This window comes from Protomyctophum bolini, assembly GCF_963924005.1.
Source record: "Protomyctophum bolini genome assembly, chromosome: 15".
Lineage (NCBI taxonomy): Eukaryota > Metazoa > Chordata > Actinopteri > Myctophiformes > Myctophidae > Protomyctophum > Protomyctophum bolini.
In genome coordinates, this window is record NC_137876.1 from 29623188 (window position 1) to 29641482 (window position 18295).

At 41.8% G+C, this 18295-nt stretch overlaps 1 protein-coding gene across 2 annotated transcripts; it reads right to left on the reverse strand.

The window, feature by feature from the left end:
• Nucleotides 1-111: 111 nt before the first annotated feature.
• On the reverse strand, nt 112-17844 carry capn3a (calpain 3a, (p94); the record flags this gene model as incomplete). 2 transcript variants are annotated; one of them, XM_080783293.1, is made up of 21 exons in its annotated part: nt 112-1457; nt 1922-1980; nt 2547-2663; nt 3181-3259; nt 3595-3663; nt 3931-3995; nt 4194-4251; nt 6520-6597; nt 6971-7007; nt 8671-8879; nt 9387-9398; nt 9661-9830; nt 10915-11075; nt 11362-11439; nt 11738-11832; nt 12171-12254; nt 14018-14186; nt 14772-14905; nt 15377-15495; nt 17162-17231; nt 17593-17844. In XM_080783293.1, 21 exons carry the CDS (start codon nt 17842-17844, stop codon nt 1431-1433), a joined length of 2142 nt encoding a protein of 713 aa, XP_080639419.1. In that variant the 3' UTR covers nt 112-1430. The 2 variants fall into 2 exon arrangements, with proteins under 2 accessions (XP_080639419.1, XP_080639418.1); XM_080783292.1 differs by having other exon boundaries at nt 6499-6597.
• Between the last annotated feature and the right edge of the window lie 451 nt (nt 17845-18295).

The following is an 18295-nucleotide window of genomic DNA, read 5'->3' on the forward strand; positions in this document are numbered from 1 at the left end:
CCATAACTACACAGTTCTTTATTGGTTTAAAATCATTATAAATGCAGAACACTCATTTGACCCAAAGGTTTAATTGGAAACCACGAAAAAGCTGAAGTCCAACCCGATTAGCTGTATCCACAACTCCACTGTTAGAACCTCATAACTTGTCATAATGGTAAAGGGCTTGATATACTTCATCGCACATTGTTTTGCGCAACGGAAATAGCCAATCTACACTTTCACAACGCTTCGCGCTGCGACGTGTTGTTCGCATAGATCGACTATTTTCGGTGCGCCCAGACCTGCACGCAACAAAGCATAAATCGCCCTCAACTCTGCCTTAAAGAAAAGTCCAACCTCCAACCACAGTAATGACGATGTTCTCATAGTAGAGAGTCATGTGTTCTTTGGCAGGGTCTTCTGTGGATCCACATGCAGAGCTATAAGACTTGGTAGACTGTACAGTTTGTCAAGAGATTTGATGGATGGGGAGGGTAGGAGTTGGGGAATGACCATTGGCTGGAAACAGAAAGCCTGAGTTTGGAAGTACTGTGCTCCTTTCCCGCAATGCAGCAGTTCATCCATTGTCCACCACTGAGAGCCCCCTGTTTGCTGCACTGTTGTACGAAAAGGGTATTGTAGGACCATGGGTTTGTTAACTTAATATCGGAAATGGAAATGTTAGTTATAGAGAGGGTTTGGAGGAGCAAGTTACTGCTAAAGTGATTCTTTCCCACAAGTCATCATCCATTGTCCAACCAAGTCGCCTGTCCATGAGACGAGGAGAAGGAAGGGGCCTCGCACCACTGGTGGTCTGCTTTATTTTTAACTGTATAGATAGGGGCTGGAGAAGCAGGCGACAACCAGAGCACCAGGTGGATCTTTGAGTCAGAAAGATGAACAATGCATACTACAGAGATGGATAACTTAGGGAGAGGCTTTGTGAGGTATCGTGACAGAAAAAGAGAGGTTTGTGTGTGTGTTTGATGCCTGAGAAAAGTACGGTACATGCGTTATGGGAAGGGGTGTATTGTGTGTGTGTGTGTGTGTGTGTGTGTGTGTGTGAGAGAGTGTGTGTGTGTGTATGTGTGTGTATATATATATATATTAAAAAGGTAAAACAGGGCTGATGACTCAAGGGTGATACTGATTGGTACTTGGGGGACAAAGGCAGGAGAGGGAAAAGGAGGCATGTATAAAGTATAAAGAAAGATGAAGAAGGGATGAGAATTGAAAGAAGTGTGAGCGAACTGAGGGAGCAAAATACAGAATAAGGGGACATTTTGGGAGTGGGAAAGAGCAAAGTTTTTGTGGGAGCTTGAAGGAGGAAGTGGAGGCGAAATGGATGAGCTCCTAACGGCGTTCAGGCACAGTGAATAATGAGGTAAAGGCTGGCAGTTTCTGGTCCTCGTGGAGTGGGGCTCACCTGGGAAAAGATGAGCCTTGCTCTAGGCATACATGGTCAACTGGAGCCACTGCGTGCAAAGGGGAGACACAACAGCTGTTAGCTCAACAAAATAAGTGCATGGCATCTCAAAATGGGATATCTATCATTTGACACTGACTATTTGGAAAGAGGGAGTGGACTAAAACTTTCTGTTGAAGATACTGTCTAAGGCTAAGCAACCTTTTCAATAGAGCGCTAAAGGGATGAAGTATTTTTGTAGGCCAATCTAGAAGTTACATCTGTCCCACCACAGATTTCCAATGGAACTTTTGCAATTAATAAAATAAACTAACAAACAAAGGCTTATGATATTTATGTTTTCTGAAGTCTGAGCCACAAGCATTCATTCTAAATTTTAAAAAGCACATGTCTATGGCTTCATAATTCACAGAGAAGATATTTACAGATGTAATTTATGTCATAACAAAGAGTGAAACTTATTCACATGAAACAATAGCATTGGGTACAGTTAATAGCTAGTTAAGTGCTTACCTCCAGGACACTGAGTCTGATCGTACCATCTCCCTCCACATCAAAGGCCTGGAATGCCCCTGTAAGGAAAACAATACATACTATGATACAGCAGCTGTACTGGATTCCCAACAATGTGGTACGACCAAATCTGACTATCTAGGTAAATCATTCAGTACAATGGATGCTAAAAAAATACAGTTGACAGTGATTTTTGGTGTCAAATATAGTTTGACCTCTATTTTGTGGTATACTCAATTTGGTATACTAAAGGTCACTTCACATGTGTAGCCAAACTGGGCTGGATTTCCAACAGTAATCGAAACACAGGCATTTAGCGGTGCACTGTGTTGACCTGCAGGGGCGTCATTTGGGGTCCCAGGATGGCATATAACTATCCATATAGTTGTTTTCTTGTCATAGATTATTCCGTAGATTCATTCGCCACTTTCAATCTGGTGTCCCGATTTTGGACATTTTATATTTTCAAAAATAACCAAAATAGCAGATCTACGAGCTCACTCTGAACTTGTAGATCGGCTATTTTTGCTATAAAAGCAAAAAGCCATCTTCCAGTTTTTGTTCTGAAATGAGGCCTTTATTGACCCGATGCCCTGTTCCTGGACTACTACGACTACAGACTTACTGAACATTCCTTCCAGCCGCACCAGACAGCTGATGAAGCTGTCAAAGTCGATGTTCATGTTCTCGTTGGCGTAGCGCATGGTGATGATGTCGTACAGCTGGTTGTTGAGACGGAAGCCTGAGCGGGACACAAGACACATGACTGTACAGTGACAACAACATTCACAGGCAGAGGTCAGGCATGGAGCAAAGGCAATTCAAACAGTTCCTATATGGTCTATGACAGTGGTTCCCAAACAGTGGGTCACAGACCTGTTTTTATGGGTCACGACTCGAGTAAAAATCCTGTTTTTGTTTTCCTACATAAAAGAAAATCATCAAAAGATTTAGTTTAGAAATATATACACACACACACACAGCACACACACACACTGTAAACCAATCGAAGAAATTCCATGAATAAAACAATTTCAATCATTTAGAAGTTGTGAGCATGTAGATCTGCTATTTTCACTAGTTTGGGTCCCGCGGCAAACATCGAATTTCTCTTTTGGGTCACAGGCTAAAAAGTTTGGGAACCACTGGTCTATAACATATTTTAATGACCCCCATAGAGTTTTAATTTTTTAACAACCTCTCCAAATGTTATGACCTTAGCTTATATCAACAAGACTAGTCTTTGCATTGGTTATTACCTGCATCATTGACGGCGTTTCTCATCTCATAGCTGTTGATGCTGCCAGACTGGTCGGAGTTGTAGTGCTTAAAGATTCCCTGGAAAAGAGAAGTTGTAAATCTAATGCACCTTGTAATGCTCACAGCTGAACTGAAGCCTTCAGAAGAATTGTGTACATCCGTATTAAGGGTGATTTGTTTTCAATACACCTGATCTGATCTTAGACTTAATATGTGCTTCACTGTAAAAGACTGCAGTGTGTAATGCAGATGAAATATGCATAACTGAGCCCCAAAGCGGAAAATACAGTAATTCATCTCAAGGCTTCAACTGTAATTTGAGAAGACAGATGATGCTTAGCTGTGTCTCGTATACCTAGAATAGCTATAAGCACAGTAAAGGATGAATAAGAAAGATATAGAGGTATTCACACCTGCCACTGCTTAATCTTGTTCCACATAAGTCTGAACTCTTGCAGATTGAGTCTACCTGTTCCATCCATCTAACAGAGGCAGTTAAGACCACAATCACATTTACCTAGCAGAGTCAACATGTTGTAAAAAAATAGAACATCAAAATAGACAGCAAAGAGAAATATTGCTTTAAATGGAAATGAAACAAAGTCATGGGCATTTTAAAGTGTTTTCAATGTGGATCATAGACCCTGCCATGGGGCTCAGCAGGTTGTGGATCATAGACCCTGCCATGGGGCTCAGCAGGTTGTGCGTTCTAGAGACAGCCAGCCCGATGCGCTCGATACAAAGGATACGTCCATCAGAGCAATCATGCTCCTGCAACTCTCCAGACTGAAACCCTCAGTGTTAAAGTCCTTGTCTGGAGGAGAGAGGTACAACACACAAGTAACTGCATCTTAGAAACACATTTTTTCCTTTTTAATTAATGTTGATATATTTGCCTGATTAATACTGAAAAACACGAATAGTTGTTTTAATAAATGTAATAACCGCATGATTAGATTTACTGTATAAGTATTGTGGTAGAGTGTATAGTTCAGCATGTGAGTAGACGTACGTTTGGAGACCACTCTGTTGAGGACATTCTTGAGTTCATTTGCTGTGATTTCCATTTCCTGTGACAAAAACAGGAGAAGATTACTTTACTGTTTACACAAGCCATCATAACTTCTTCTTGCGGCTAATTCCGATCAGAATTAGCCATCTGTTTCTGTTTTCTGCATCTTCCTTGGTCACTCCAGCCACCAGCATGTCCTCTCTCACCGCATCCATAAACCTCGTCTTTGGCCTTCCTCTTCTCCTCTTGCCTGGCAGCTCCATCTTCAGCATCCTTCGCCCAAACCATCTCAACCTTGCCTCTCTTGCTTTATCCCCAAACCTCATCTGTTTAAAGTCTGCTTTCCAGGCACCACTGGGTTGTACTGGATTCTCACTGTGACTTTCTACAACCCTGAACAGTCCATCTCATGGTCGATGCAGAGTCCCCTCTAAGTTAATCAACATTACTTACTATACTACTGCAGTCTGCCTGTGTAACCACTCCCATGTTCTGTCTCAGCTCTGCACTGGTCTTTCTCTCCCTCTGTGACACACTGCACAACAATTTGATCATCCTCCTCTCCACTCTGTTCAGCTTCTCTTCATGCTCCACCCTCAGGGCCTATGTCTTGCTTACATATTATGTCATGCCATTCTGACATACAGTACACTTGACCTTTCATCTTCAGGGATGCGGCCTTGGATGTTATAAAGGGCATGAGTTCCCTGGATGTCTTCCTTCCACTTCTCACCTTGTGGTCACTGCTAGGTCCACCCCCCATCAGTGTTAGTCCCAGGTAGCAGAAACTGTCCACCATACGTCTCCCTGTCAAATACAAGCCCCGATTGCTCGGCTGCACCTGCACCGCTTGGCTTGCACTGGAATGTTTCACTTCTGCTTGCCTTTTACTCCACTGCATCTCCAATCCTCCGATGGACCCATTTCTGACAGCCCTTGCACTGGAAAGATTTAGCTTCTACTCCCTTCCCACAGACTCCACATGGGGAGCGAGATGGGGAGTGACATGCAGCAAAGGTAGTCAGGACCAGCGTCTCACTCGCTGTCAGGCTGGCATTGCAGCCTAGGATGCCCGGACCACCACGCTGGTGGCCTGGGCCGGCAGTGGCAATATTAACCCACAGTTAGGGGTTGGTTCATGGGCCCTAGGGCAGGGATACTCAAATAGATTTACCTGTGGGCCACATTACAAAAATGGCAAGGGGCCAGGGGCCAGTAGATAAAATTACGACATTAATGATACTTGATAACTTCTCTCTTTCAATTGCTTTATTTTCGCAAAATGTATCAAAGTACAATGTGCAAATGTGAAAATAGATTACCCAGCTATGACCTTTTTCATGAAAAAAAATGAGTAGTGATATGGCTGACTGAGTAAAATAAAACAATCTACCTGAAAATAGATAGCTATAAGTGAAGAGCAATTTCCGCAATTTCCGCAATTTCCATTTCCGCAATTTCCGCAATTTCCATTTCCGCAATTTCCTCAATTTCCATTTCCGCAATTTTCACAATTTCCATTTCCACCATTTCCGCAATTACAATTTCCGCAATTTCCGCAATTTCCATTTCCATTTCCAACTATTAATGGCAGCTGGGTTTCATCATTCAAATAAAATAGAATTCTGTCCGTTTAGCTATAAAATTATGTCAGGGAATAGGGATACACAGTATATGTCTTTCATTTGCATTGCATCTCCCCCCCCCCCCCCCAAGCTTTTATTTTCGTTCGAGTAATAGTACAACTCTAATAGTATTACTTATAATAATGTAATTAAAGATAACTTCATTCAGATTTATTTATTTTTATTTCATTTTCCAGATTTGTTTTTCTTCTTTTTTTTAGATTTTCATTGGTGGGCCAGTCATAATGGTCCCGCGGGCCTGATGTGGCCCGTGGGCCTGAGGTTGAGTATCACTGCCCTAGGGCATGTCCACCGGTGGGCCTGCATATGTCTGGGGGCCAAACCTCCTCAGTGTAGTTCAGCCAGGGTCTGAGCTGTATCCAGCAGACCAGCTATCGTGTCTCGACACGTGGAGGCACTACATAGAGGCTATGTACTCTGCCTTTCACATTCTGCTATAGCTATGTTGACAGTGAGAAGTGGCAGGCACTGGGCACTCCACCAACACCAGCCAATCCAAACTTTCATTTGTTCTAAATGATTTCCACTCTGTTGTCAATCATCAACTAAAGCTTAACTTATACTGTGTCATACGAAAATAATGTCAGTAATGAAGCCCCTGTTGATACTTGATACACTAGGAGCAGTAGTCCCTCCATCCAACGCTAGCTGTCTGTCACCCATCCATATACTGTACTCACTTCTCCAGCTATCTCCTGAAAGATGGTCAGGAACTGCTGGTCCTCCTCGCTCTCCTCCCCCGCCAAGGCTGGTGCCGGCTGAGAAGGTGTGGGTCCATAATGGAAGGCAGAAGAAATATGTGGAGAGAAACAGACAGTGTCTGAGAGGCAGAAAAAGTCTTCAGAGGGCTACCCTTTGTCAGCACAATGCAACGTTTTGGTAAGAAATGAGATTCATAATATAGTAAATGCAGTATGTGCAGATAATTCTCTGACGGCAAAGTCAAAGATCTGCACATATTTTTGTTAGAATTAAATTAACACAATAAATACATAAATTACTAATAGCTGGAATAGACTAGGTCTGCCTCCAGGACTGTGTGGAGACATAAAATGTAATATGGGTGTCAGAATTGTTTTTATTGAATGTAAAAAGTCTGAAGGCAAAGGGGGAGAGATGAGAAAAACTCACCACTGGATGATCAGCCTCAATCCTGTTCTCTATCTCCCTGGATGAAGACGAACAAACAGCAGTCACCATGGCGACATGAACAGGGCGTACCATTGCGTTTGGACCATAAATCTATCAATGGCTAATCAAAACAGTATTTTATGACATGATATCAGACACTACAGTAAATCTGAGTATGTCCTGAGTCATTCTTGAATGGAATTATCTTTCTCATCCTATAACAATATATTTATCTTTACATGTAGTATATGATTGAAGACTTATGGCCCGTATTCATAACGAGCAAAATCATACCACAAACTCTTACCGTGTCAGTGAGCTGTGAAGAAAACACATTAGTTAAGTACCACCTGTTGTTCCTTCCATCCAAAACTGTGTTAGTTTTCCTCTTGAAAACAATGTCTTTTTATTGCCACTTGATTTCAGCTGCTCTCCTCTTGGACACTTTGTATTTACCTATCCACTGAGGTTCTGTTATTCTAATTGGGAGGTGCCTTGGGCCAAACAGTATTTGCAAATAATTCCCAAAATGTAAACAATTAAGATAGTGTCTGATAGCATCCAGGTTGTCAATCACAAAAGCATACAAAATTGGCATAAATAATCCAGAAATAACCCTCTGCCACTCATTGCGCTGTCCTTATAGCGGCAGCCTCTATCAATATGGTACTCCAAGCAGGATAAAGAATTAATTGCAAATACTATTTAACCTATGAGCAGATATGCTCTAAAAGCCAATATTTGTTCTTCAAAAACTGGCAAAGTGCTTGGTTTGCTGGGCACTTCCACTTCATAGCTAGCTTGAAAGGGACCTCCATTTTGCTGCTTGTAATTCAGATCCCAGTCCATCAGATAGGTAGAAGACCACCTCTGGATGCCATCTTGTCCTCCAGGTCAGCATTAAGTGGTGTTATTGAGGTTGCAGCATGGGAGGGGGGTAATTCATGGACTAAAAGGAGATGTTTACCGGAGCATTTCCAAATCTGAAGTCGCTTGTCCTAAAAAAGATTCCATAACAGCTTCGAACTGGGGCCGATTTCTTCCAGCTCTACAAATCAAATCGCCGTTAAAATTGTTTGTCCTTGGTGGTTTTTAACCCTCCCAACAATCCCCAAGCTATCCCATGATCAATACATCCACCCACATCCAAAATGTAAAACACATAATGCAGGGCAAGCTAACTGAGGAAACACCAGTACAGCTGGATACTGCTTAGATCAATTGAAATGTGCTACATTACATGCCAATATATAGGGCTGGATATTGTTTTTAATTTAATAAAAATTTGGTTCTGCAGTTTTGGGACTGCTTTTCATATAGTTTCTTAGAATCTTGTCATAGAATCGTACATTTATTTTGTTGGTCCAAATGACCATATATTACTAATTCTCATCACAAAAATAAAACCATTTGAGTGTTTTGAGACCTTTCGATGTTTTTAATTGAATATTGCTACCAAAACATGGTAGAGTATCCATACACTCTGTTTTTCAATACCCAGCCCTATCAAACAAAACACAAACAGAAATGCATAAAACTCTAATAACTACAAGTAACAAAGCTATAAGCTATATGAGGTTGACCTTATGTTAGGGGGAGGGACAATTACACTTTAGTGTAAGTACACATTCCCCTTTACATCCAGCCCCGGCTTTTCCCTCCTGCCACCAGCCACCCACTTGGCTCCCTCACCCACTCACTCTGAGGTGTTCCTCTTTTCAGAGAAGACTCGCAGGATGAATTCGCCCTCCTGATGGGGCTCATAGGTGGAGGGCACGATGACGTACTCCCCAGGGCTCAGACGGAAACGCTGGGTGACCTCGCGCAGGTTGATGTAGGACTTACAGCGAGCCTTGGAAGAGTTGCTCAGGAAGAAGTCTTTCTGCATGTGCTGCTTGTTTCCATGCATCTGCAAAAGAGGAGGAGGGAAAGAGCACAGAGAATGTTTGACACAATAAAAAAGAATGACCGGAACCTCTATTTGTAGCCTACCTTAGAACAGGGGTTCTCAACGTTTTTGGCTGGGGACCTCCGGAAATGCTTTGGCCATGTATCGTGACCCCCCCCCCCCCCCCCATACAAACTGACTGCAAAAATAACCTTAATTAATAATAGCGAAAATACATCATAAATAAATACTGAAACCAGATATAATCATTAAGGAAATGTATGCATGTACTATGTGTACTATGTAAACTCTTCATTTCCATTTTCTATAATAATAATAATTTGGCCACGGGTTGAGAACCCCTGCCATAGAAGGTGGTTTTTAGAATCTGCCTCAGGCCTGAAGGGGTTAATACATACGTCATACAGATACACATAAAGATAGTCATAAAGACTGAAATCCACATAGTGCAGGGTGTGAAATAGCTGGCAAACGGATGCTCCACTGCAAGTCAGGCTTCCTCCTTACCTCCTTTGGAACCTATGGGCAGACAGAGACAATGTCAGTATGACAGGAAAGCCATACACGTACAGCATAACTGTATAAAGCTTGTGTAAAGTATATGTAAAATAAAGTATTCAATGTTATATTATGGAACAATTGCCTGAATAAGTAGTTGAATGTTAATAGTTAGCATATGGTTGACTTTAGACTTCTTCAGCACCAGAGAGGCGAGGGTTCTCCACAAAGACAAAACTACAAAGACAGTTGTGAGACAGTTTAGTGAGACAGCCGATTATACCTCATAAATGGCAAATCCGATGGTGAAGAGGTTGGCTCCCATCTTGCGCTCTTTCCTCCTATTCTTCTGCATCAGAGACACCACAAATGTGCAGGCCACCTCGTTATCCTCTGGATCATCATCCTCCTCCAGCAGACGCAGGCGGTACTGAGGGTTGGTCCAGAATGTGTCTGTACAAAATATGGCAGAGAACCCTTCAGAAATCATGAATTCATCAAGCATCAAACCGTTTTACTTTACGTTACTTTTACCTTACTGGTGTATGTCCAATTTTCTGTACTTTTACTTCTACTCAGAGACAAATATTGTCCACTACTCCACTACAATTATTTATTTTAGATACTTTTTAGATTTGGATTGTTATTACAAAACATACATTACCCACTTCAGCCCTATATACATTTCGGACATTTGAAAGTAGCCTATCTCTACAAGCTCAAAATGCATCGCGATGCTACGCATTGTGGAGGTTGTAGATCGTCTATTTTCAAAATAATCCTTTATACATTTGAAGACTTGAAATGGGACATGTGGCGCTGCTCTGCGGCGACATGGGCATATAGGGCTACGCTTGCATGCGGTCCTTTGTCTAAGACAAAGTTCTTCCTCGGGAGACAAAATAAAGCTTGAACCTTGATTCTGCATAACTACTAGACCTATACGTGCCCCGGCCTACAGTACTTAGGAACGATGCAACTTGGGTAACCTAATAATACCCATTGTCATAGCACCCATTTTAACTGTCTGTCTGTGTCCCACATGGAGATCTCTGTATCTGTCTGTCTGCCTGTGTCTGAAGAGTGCAAACTGACTGTGAAAAGTGGACTGGTTAAGTAATCAATTGGCAGGTGTGGGGTTGCCATGGCAATCAATTGGCTGAGGCAGAGGCTGGAAATTGCACAGGTGAGACGAGTTGGCCTCATTAGGCCCACTGGCAGAGCCTTTTGTGGTGTTTCTGGACAACGGTGTATGCCACCGACTCGAGGCCGGGCACTGCACTCCCTGCGGGTGTGTGGAACGCGGGTGTCGAATTTGATAGTTTTTACATGAGTAATTTCTAATTTGGGTACTTTAAGTACATTTTGATACCAATACACTTTTAATTCCGGACTTCTACATTGCAGTATTGATACTTTTACTTAAGTAAGACCTGTGAGTACTTTTTCCACCACTGTTTACATGAAGCTGAACCTGACCAAGCCCTCATGCACACCAAATGGATCCACTCTAGAGTTCACCCTGCCCACTGTGTACCTGCGTAGTTCCTGCATCCTCCAGCAGAACACCCCCTCACCCAGCGTCCCTCGTTCACAGAAACCGTCCACTTGTGGATCTTGTCGTCCTCCAGGGCGTCGGGGGTCAGGTTGCAGATCTCGATCTTGGTGTAGTTCTTCTTGAAGTCGTCGAAGGACATCCTGCACGGAAGACGCAGGGTACAGGATGAAGTATCTGGCTCAGATCTCCTTCGTCTTCGATCACACATATACCTCTGATGGGTGCAAGAAACTAATCCTTCAAGGAACAACTCTTCCGAGTGGAAGGGGGACATTTGAGGATGATACACGAAAGAAGTAGAAGGAACAACTTCTTCACTGCAATGCCTGTTTTATACATGGCTGTGCACCACACCGCAAATAGCCGATTTTGGTGTGTGACATGACATCCTTAATCACAACAGGTTAATCAATCAGTAAAACTTACCAGAACTCGCCATCCTCAGCATTTTGATGCTGCAGCTTCTCCTTCTCAGACTTAGACAGATTTTGCCATTCCTTAGAGCTGTTGGAAAAGTTAACAGAAAATGGGTGTCTGGAAAGCATGAAAATAGGCTTTGACTCTTGATAGCTGCTAATGCACTTAGTTATGAAGTATTTCTGATTGTGAATCTACCACACAAGGCCTTGTGTGGTGTGCTTCCTTTGTATCTATCCTCACTTTTAGAATTCAACACGTTCAGAGACACATATTAGATATATCAATATATATCAAGGAAAGACTGCTTTCATTTCCTGTCCATCTTCACTGTAACTATCAATATAGGCACAAAACAAATCTTTCTTTTTTGCATATCACTTACTTGTCACTCCAAGGTCCATTCCATTCTACCTGACCCCATGGGTTCCTGAGACGCACCAGTCGCACTTTATTCTCCTTGTGCTGGGTCTGTTTACACTGAGAAATTATTATCATTTAATCAAAGGCAGCTCACTTGACTTATTTATTTCTTCATTGAGACAGACGGAAGGAAAAACAAAGCACTTGATAGAAAAATGGACATAAGAAGACAGAATACGGAGACTATCAATGCCCTATAAATAAGACACAAGTGTGTGGACACAGGCAGAGACAGAGTAAAGATTTTATCTGAAATGTTTATGTATTTCACCTCACATGTTTTTGGTGGAGTGGCACTTTTTGTTTTATATAACACTATGGATCATTAATCATCAACAATACCGGTACTTTTGCATTTGTGAAGTTGGTGTGCAAGCGTTACCCTCTCTGCTTACCTCATCTACAGCAGTCACAGAGTAAGCATGGCCCTTCACAAGTCCTGTCACAGTACGAGTCTCAAAGCGAGCTGGAACCAGGGACTGGTGATTTACAAAATAAGGTATTACAGAAAGAATAAATGGGAACAAACCCAACATTCAATATAATGAAATTCATTAGTATATAAAGCATATATTAAGATGGATAATCTGAGAATAGAAAATTAGAATCAAAGAACATATATTTAGAAACACTGAAGGAATTAGGAAATACACAAACAATAGCCACAAGGGTGAATTTGGGGTTCATGATATGTTATGCAAACGGGTGATGCTGGAGGTAAAGGAACCAGGCTAGAGTGCGAGGCGAGCGCATCAAGAAATACATTTGGTGAGTCCAAACGCCCCTGTGAACTAACTGAACGACTTTTGGGATTACGTCATGTGGCAGCATTTTTAATGTTTGTTTAGAGCACTTTAATCCAACATTACCAGGTGCCCCTCACTTGATATTTTTAAGAGGATAGAGAACCCAACCTTTAAAGTACGTATTACACATGGATAATTTTGTTTTGCGGATTACTTTCCTCATATGGAATACTTTCCTTATGTGGGTCTACTTCCTTGTGTTCCACCTGCATGAAATAATATTAGCTCCAAGGCCTAAGTTCTATATCTGTTACTGTCTCTACTGCTGCACATCTGCATCTGCTGTTAAACTGCACCTATACACATCTGCATCTGCTGCTACTTCATAACAGTATACTAGTATAGTATGTATTCTTTCTTCACTTTACAAGGAAGGAACCTCTTTGTTTCTACCCTGTTTTCCTTTATCTTGTGTCTGTTTGTGACACTGCCATATAAATGTATGAAATAATGTATTTCCTGTCCTTGTATGAGTATTGAAAGAAAACGAAACATACTGGGGGATAACAAGGGAAGATATTGGTTAAACTATGGTTGAGTATTTAATTTAACCCTGAAACGTAGTGTGCGGAGGTGTTTTGTGTAGTTAAATCATAGTCATCCATTTTCTGTTGACAATGTTTGATCATAGGGGGAGCTGTGGGGAAAAAACATGTGAGCAATAGTTCCAAGAAGTGAGGTACAAGGAAGCTATAAAGGTACAGGAAGTGAGGCCACCTGGGATTCCATCTTGGGGCAAAGAAGAGTGTTTGTGTTTGGTGGTGGTTATTTGGCAAACAAACTCTTTTAAAGCTAATACTCAACACTGAGGAGGATACATATTTTTCCTTTTTTGTCAAGCAATGCATTGCCTTTTTGTTTTCTAAGCTTTGCGATTACTTGATTTCGAGAGAAGAGAAAGCAAAGACCTACAACTTTTGGTTGGATTAGGGACATTACAGGGGAAAAAAGTGAACATTTATATTTTGAAAAGATATGAATTGTCCAATTGTATTATTTTTGTTTGATCAACTTTAATACAGATAACAAATATTGCAATTTAATTTCAAAATAAATAGTTTTGGGTTTTCCTTTTTGCTCTGCAATACAGTTAATTTCCAGTACGAAGATTTATTGTTGCAGGTACAGGACCTTTATTTCTTTAATATAAATCAGACATATACTTTTATGGTTCTGATTGTTATGTTTCTATTATTCCTCTTTTATGGAAATCTACAACCAATGGCGCTTTTACAAACAATATTTTCACCCACTTGTCTAAACCTGTGATGTGACTTTAAAGCCGATATTGAATGTGAATACGGTCCATTTGTAGAGGCAGTAGCCATTGCAATGGGTGCAGACTGCAGAGCCAACAAGCTATGGCTCTTCGTAACCTCTGCACCTTTACTGGGCACCATTATAGGTCCGTTCCTATTTGTACGTTTTAAACTCACATCAATGGAACAGCCCATGAGGGAGCCTCTCTGCAGAGCTTTCTGCATGATCTTGTACAGCTCCTTGGGGGCCTCCTTCATCTCATAGAACTCAGTCACTCCTCCAGTGAAGTCCTCCATGGCCTCAGTGGTGTTGCCACCCTTCAGGGCCTCATAGGAGCCATGAAGCCTGGAGGAGAAGTAATGTTACAGAGATAATTTAAATATAGTACTATAGCACAGTGATTCCCATGGTTTTGGTAAGGTCTTAAAAGTCCAATGTCATAAAACAAGAGACAATTACTTATGCCAAATTCCAGCTATGCACTCTACAAGTAGCTCTTGCCCAGTGTGGCAAAATCTTGGATGTGTGTCTCAAAGAATATGATTATTGGCAGAATCGTTTTTGAATATTTGGCTGCCCCGTTTTCATTTTCTTAGCATCAGTGGTTGTTGCAATTACCTGCACCACATGCAATACTTGTACCATACCATATGTTGTGCAATGATGAAATAAATCCATAAAATGTAACATGTAAGTTAAATTGTGTTGTTTTCACCCTATGAAGGCATGGCGGATTCAGCCACCCCCCGAAATACCTGTATGTGTGTCTCAAAGAATTGTTTCATCATTCATAGTCTGCCCATTGGCATCTACCTACAGGTGAGTAGATATTAATCTCCTCATGAAGATATCAGAAAATATGTGCCTGCCCAAAGAAATAATATGCATAAAAGGCTTCTCTCCCATCCTCTGTTCTGTTCTGCCACCTACTTGGCATAGGCCTTCTCCAGCAGGGCGCTCCAGAACTCGTTCCTCTCAGCCGACTTGGTGAACACCAGCTGGTTGTTGAAGGTGGGGATGCGGTCGTCGATGACAACATCAACCCAGTCGCCATAGCGCCAGAACTGGAAGACACAGAGAAGGTGAGATTAAAGATTGAGGTTAAAGATTGAGGTACCAAATAAACCACAACAAAATCTAAGCTTGCCCCCAGAGACGCACTCCCTCTGCGAGCTTTGTGGAAGGAGCCCTGTGTTAGTGGCAATGAATTCAATACAATGGAAACAAGGAACATAATATAAAGGCTAAATCAAGATTAAAGGAATATTTCACCCCCAACATTTCTATCATTTAAATACTGTAAATACTGAGGACACGGACGGGATACAGGACACTTGGGATTATACTGTGAATGTTATTTTGGACTTTATAAATTATATATTATTTTTTTCAACTGTAGAACAAACGATAATTCTCCTTTTCTCAAGCAAGCCATCATGGGGTGAGTATAAATAGAAGAAGAAAAAGTCATTTTGGGAGTGAGGTAATCCTTCAATGAAAATTCACAGCACTATCATTAAGAAGTGATTTCTAACCTGGAAGTGGAAGATGCCAGCATAGCTTTCAGAGTAGCTCTGCTCCTGTGGAACGACTCTGTAGAGGAGCTTTTCATTCAGAGTCAGACAGGCGATGGCAGCCAACAGCCAACAGTCACCTGAACAAAGCACACTGCTCAGTTCAAACCCATTCAATACAGATTTTCTGTCCCTCCCAGGGGCTACTTTCACACAAATAGATACATTACAAATACAAACACTGTCCGCACCAACATCTCTTGCTAAGCTTGGTTCTATAACCACTTAAAGGGGAATACTGGAGGCTAAAGAGTACACCGGCGTGATGTCACTGATCACATGACCCCAAGTTCTAGACCTCCAGTTCTCGGCTAAACAGAAGGGGGCACTTTATATTATTTACAACTCTAAGTATATTAATGACATAGTTCAATTTTGAAAATGAATGGTATTCCAATTTTAATATATTTTGTTCTACAATGAATAGTGAAAATAGCTGCAAAATGGCTCACAACACATTGCATTATTGAAATCTTTTAACAAATTTGCCTATGACATGCCCAAAGTATGCTGAAAGTGGTTATGGGCACATTTTGTTGCCCATTTCTACGACCATGTTCCTGATATATGACAGATTATCTCATTTTGACCTTGATTGTGACCTTTTCTTTATTCATTTTGACCCATGACTCATTTTTTACTCACTACTATTTAGTTCACAATAAGGGAGACAGACACGAGATGCAACACAACCTCAACAGAAGCAATAATCTCAGAGAACCGTTACAGTGCATTGAGGGTTGGGCAGCAGTTGAAATGGGGTAGTAACATTTTTGATGCCTTAAAACCCAGTAATGATACCAAAAATGTAAACGGTACTTATGTATACAGTATAGGTATTCTACAAAGGATGCTTTAACCACAATAATGTCAGTCACACACTGTACCTGGACCATTGTTATTTAAAATGACAACAACAAACAGCCAACAGTGTGTTCTATGACAAACTATTTTCCTTTTGTGTTGTAGAGGAAAAGACCACCTGCAAGTGCTGACATGTGACTTTTGATTATCCAGGTGTGTGTCAGAGTGCTATAAACAATGTAAGGTTTTCAACAGGAGGGGAGCAGGCAACAGGGTCTGCCTAGACCTTTGTCCCGCCTGGTGCCCTTTATGCACGGCCTGGATGGAACAACAATGAGAAGTGCTGCTGGCTGGATTCCCTTCCAAAAGAATAAGCATAATAAGGGGGTGCCACTGCAGGCGGAGAGGCCATGTGTGGGGGGCTTGTTGGGTTGTTTTCTGTACTGCTCTGCCTCTACTGGTACCCCAATATGTTCAGTTTATGCGGTGCTATTTTGTGGCATTCTGCGGATGCTCTGAATTCTACTTCAGTGTCTTGCAGTGTCAATGCATCATGCTGTGTGATAGTGGGTTGGTGGGCATACTGAGTGTTGCAGGCATCATGTGACCTGTTCTAACACAGCAGCTGTCACAGCAGCATGCCTAATAAATGTCAATACATTTTTGGATCAGTAATATACATTCCTGGCCATTTATTCTATTTCTTGGTAAATTAAGTTTTTTTCTCAATTCTTTATTTTTAAATGTTCTGAGGTCACCAATCTAGCAGCTATAGCCCCTGTCTGTAGACTATTTCCTTCCAGGTTTACAATCAGAAATCATGATTTGAAATCAATTTGAATGTAAAAAGAAGCACAACTTCATTAATTGAATTGGGTGATTTCAGTTTGAAGTGACAACAACCTAAAGGTGTTATTACTTTTTTATATAGAAAATATTTACCAAGATCTCCCTGACAGATGTCGGTTCTGCTGGCTCCTCCCACAATGAATTGAGGATTGTCACAGATCTCCTACAGACACATTCAGAACACAGGAATAACAGGAATACATTTTTCATAACTACTCCATCAATGAAGAATTGGTGAGGAGCATTCCTTCTGCTCTGGTGCCAATATACTGTTCACCTCCATGTGTAATCCCCAAATTAGAAGAGATAAGTGAGAGATGGTTCTCCTGGCTGACATTACTTCACTGATAACTGTCATCAAGATGGAAAATCCCATTATTTCCACGAAAGGGCATTGACGCTTGTATTATTGAAGATAACGTCAAACCCCACCCTACACACACGAGCATGAGCCGTGATCCTCTTTAATGAGCATCCCTCTTCAGAGTGCCAACCTCCTCAACCCCCTCTGTATCCTATCTTACCTTGGGCCTCTTCCAGACGATGTTCTTGACCTTGTTGGACTTGTGACCCAGCTCCTTGTAGCCCAGGGACTCCACGGTGGCAGGGAAAGTTTCATCCTCAAACAGGCTCTTCTTCTGGACGTACTCCTGCTTTAGGGTGGTGAAATCCTGGCCACTGAACCGCAGGGGCTTGTTGAGGGACCCTTCCCCGTCTCTCCTCTCTCGCTCCCGGATTAACCGGTCGCAGAAAAACCCAGACGGTGTGTAGGGCATGTCGTCTCAGGTGAGAATGCTTTTTGTTTTTTTGAAAACACGGCTTTTGACACTTGTACTAAAAGTCTTACAAGCCTAAAACCCCTGGCATAAATCCAAACAGCCAATCTCTGATTGGCTCCTTGTTTGTGTGACGTCCCCCCTCACTCACAGCAGAAGCAAAAAGGCTGCAGTAGGTGTGACAGACATTCACTTGACATGCATTCACCTCTGCATTTGCATACACACACAACGCACAAACACACACGTACACAAACACACATACACATTTGCACATATACACGTAAAGGTTTGACTATTTCATGCCCTCCCATTGGTGCACTGAACAATGACCTTTCCTGGTCTGTGGTGCTCTGGTGCCATCATTGTTGGGTGACACAAAGGCCATGGGGGCATGTAAAGAGAGGTTGGTGGATGCCCTACCTCAGCAGAAGGCATTCAACCCCTTTAA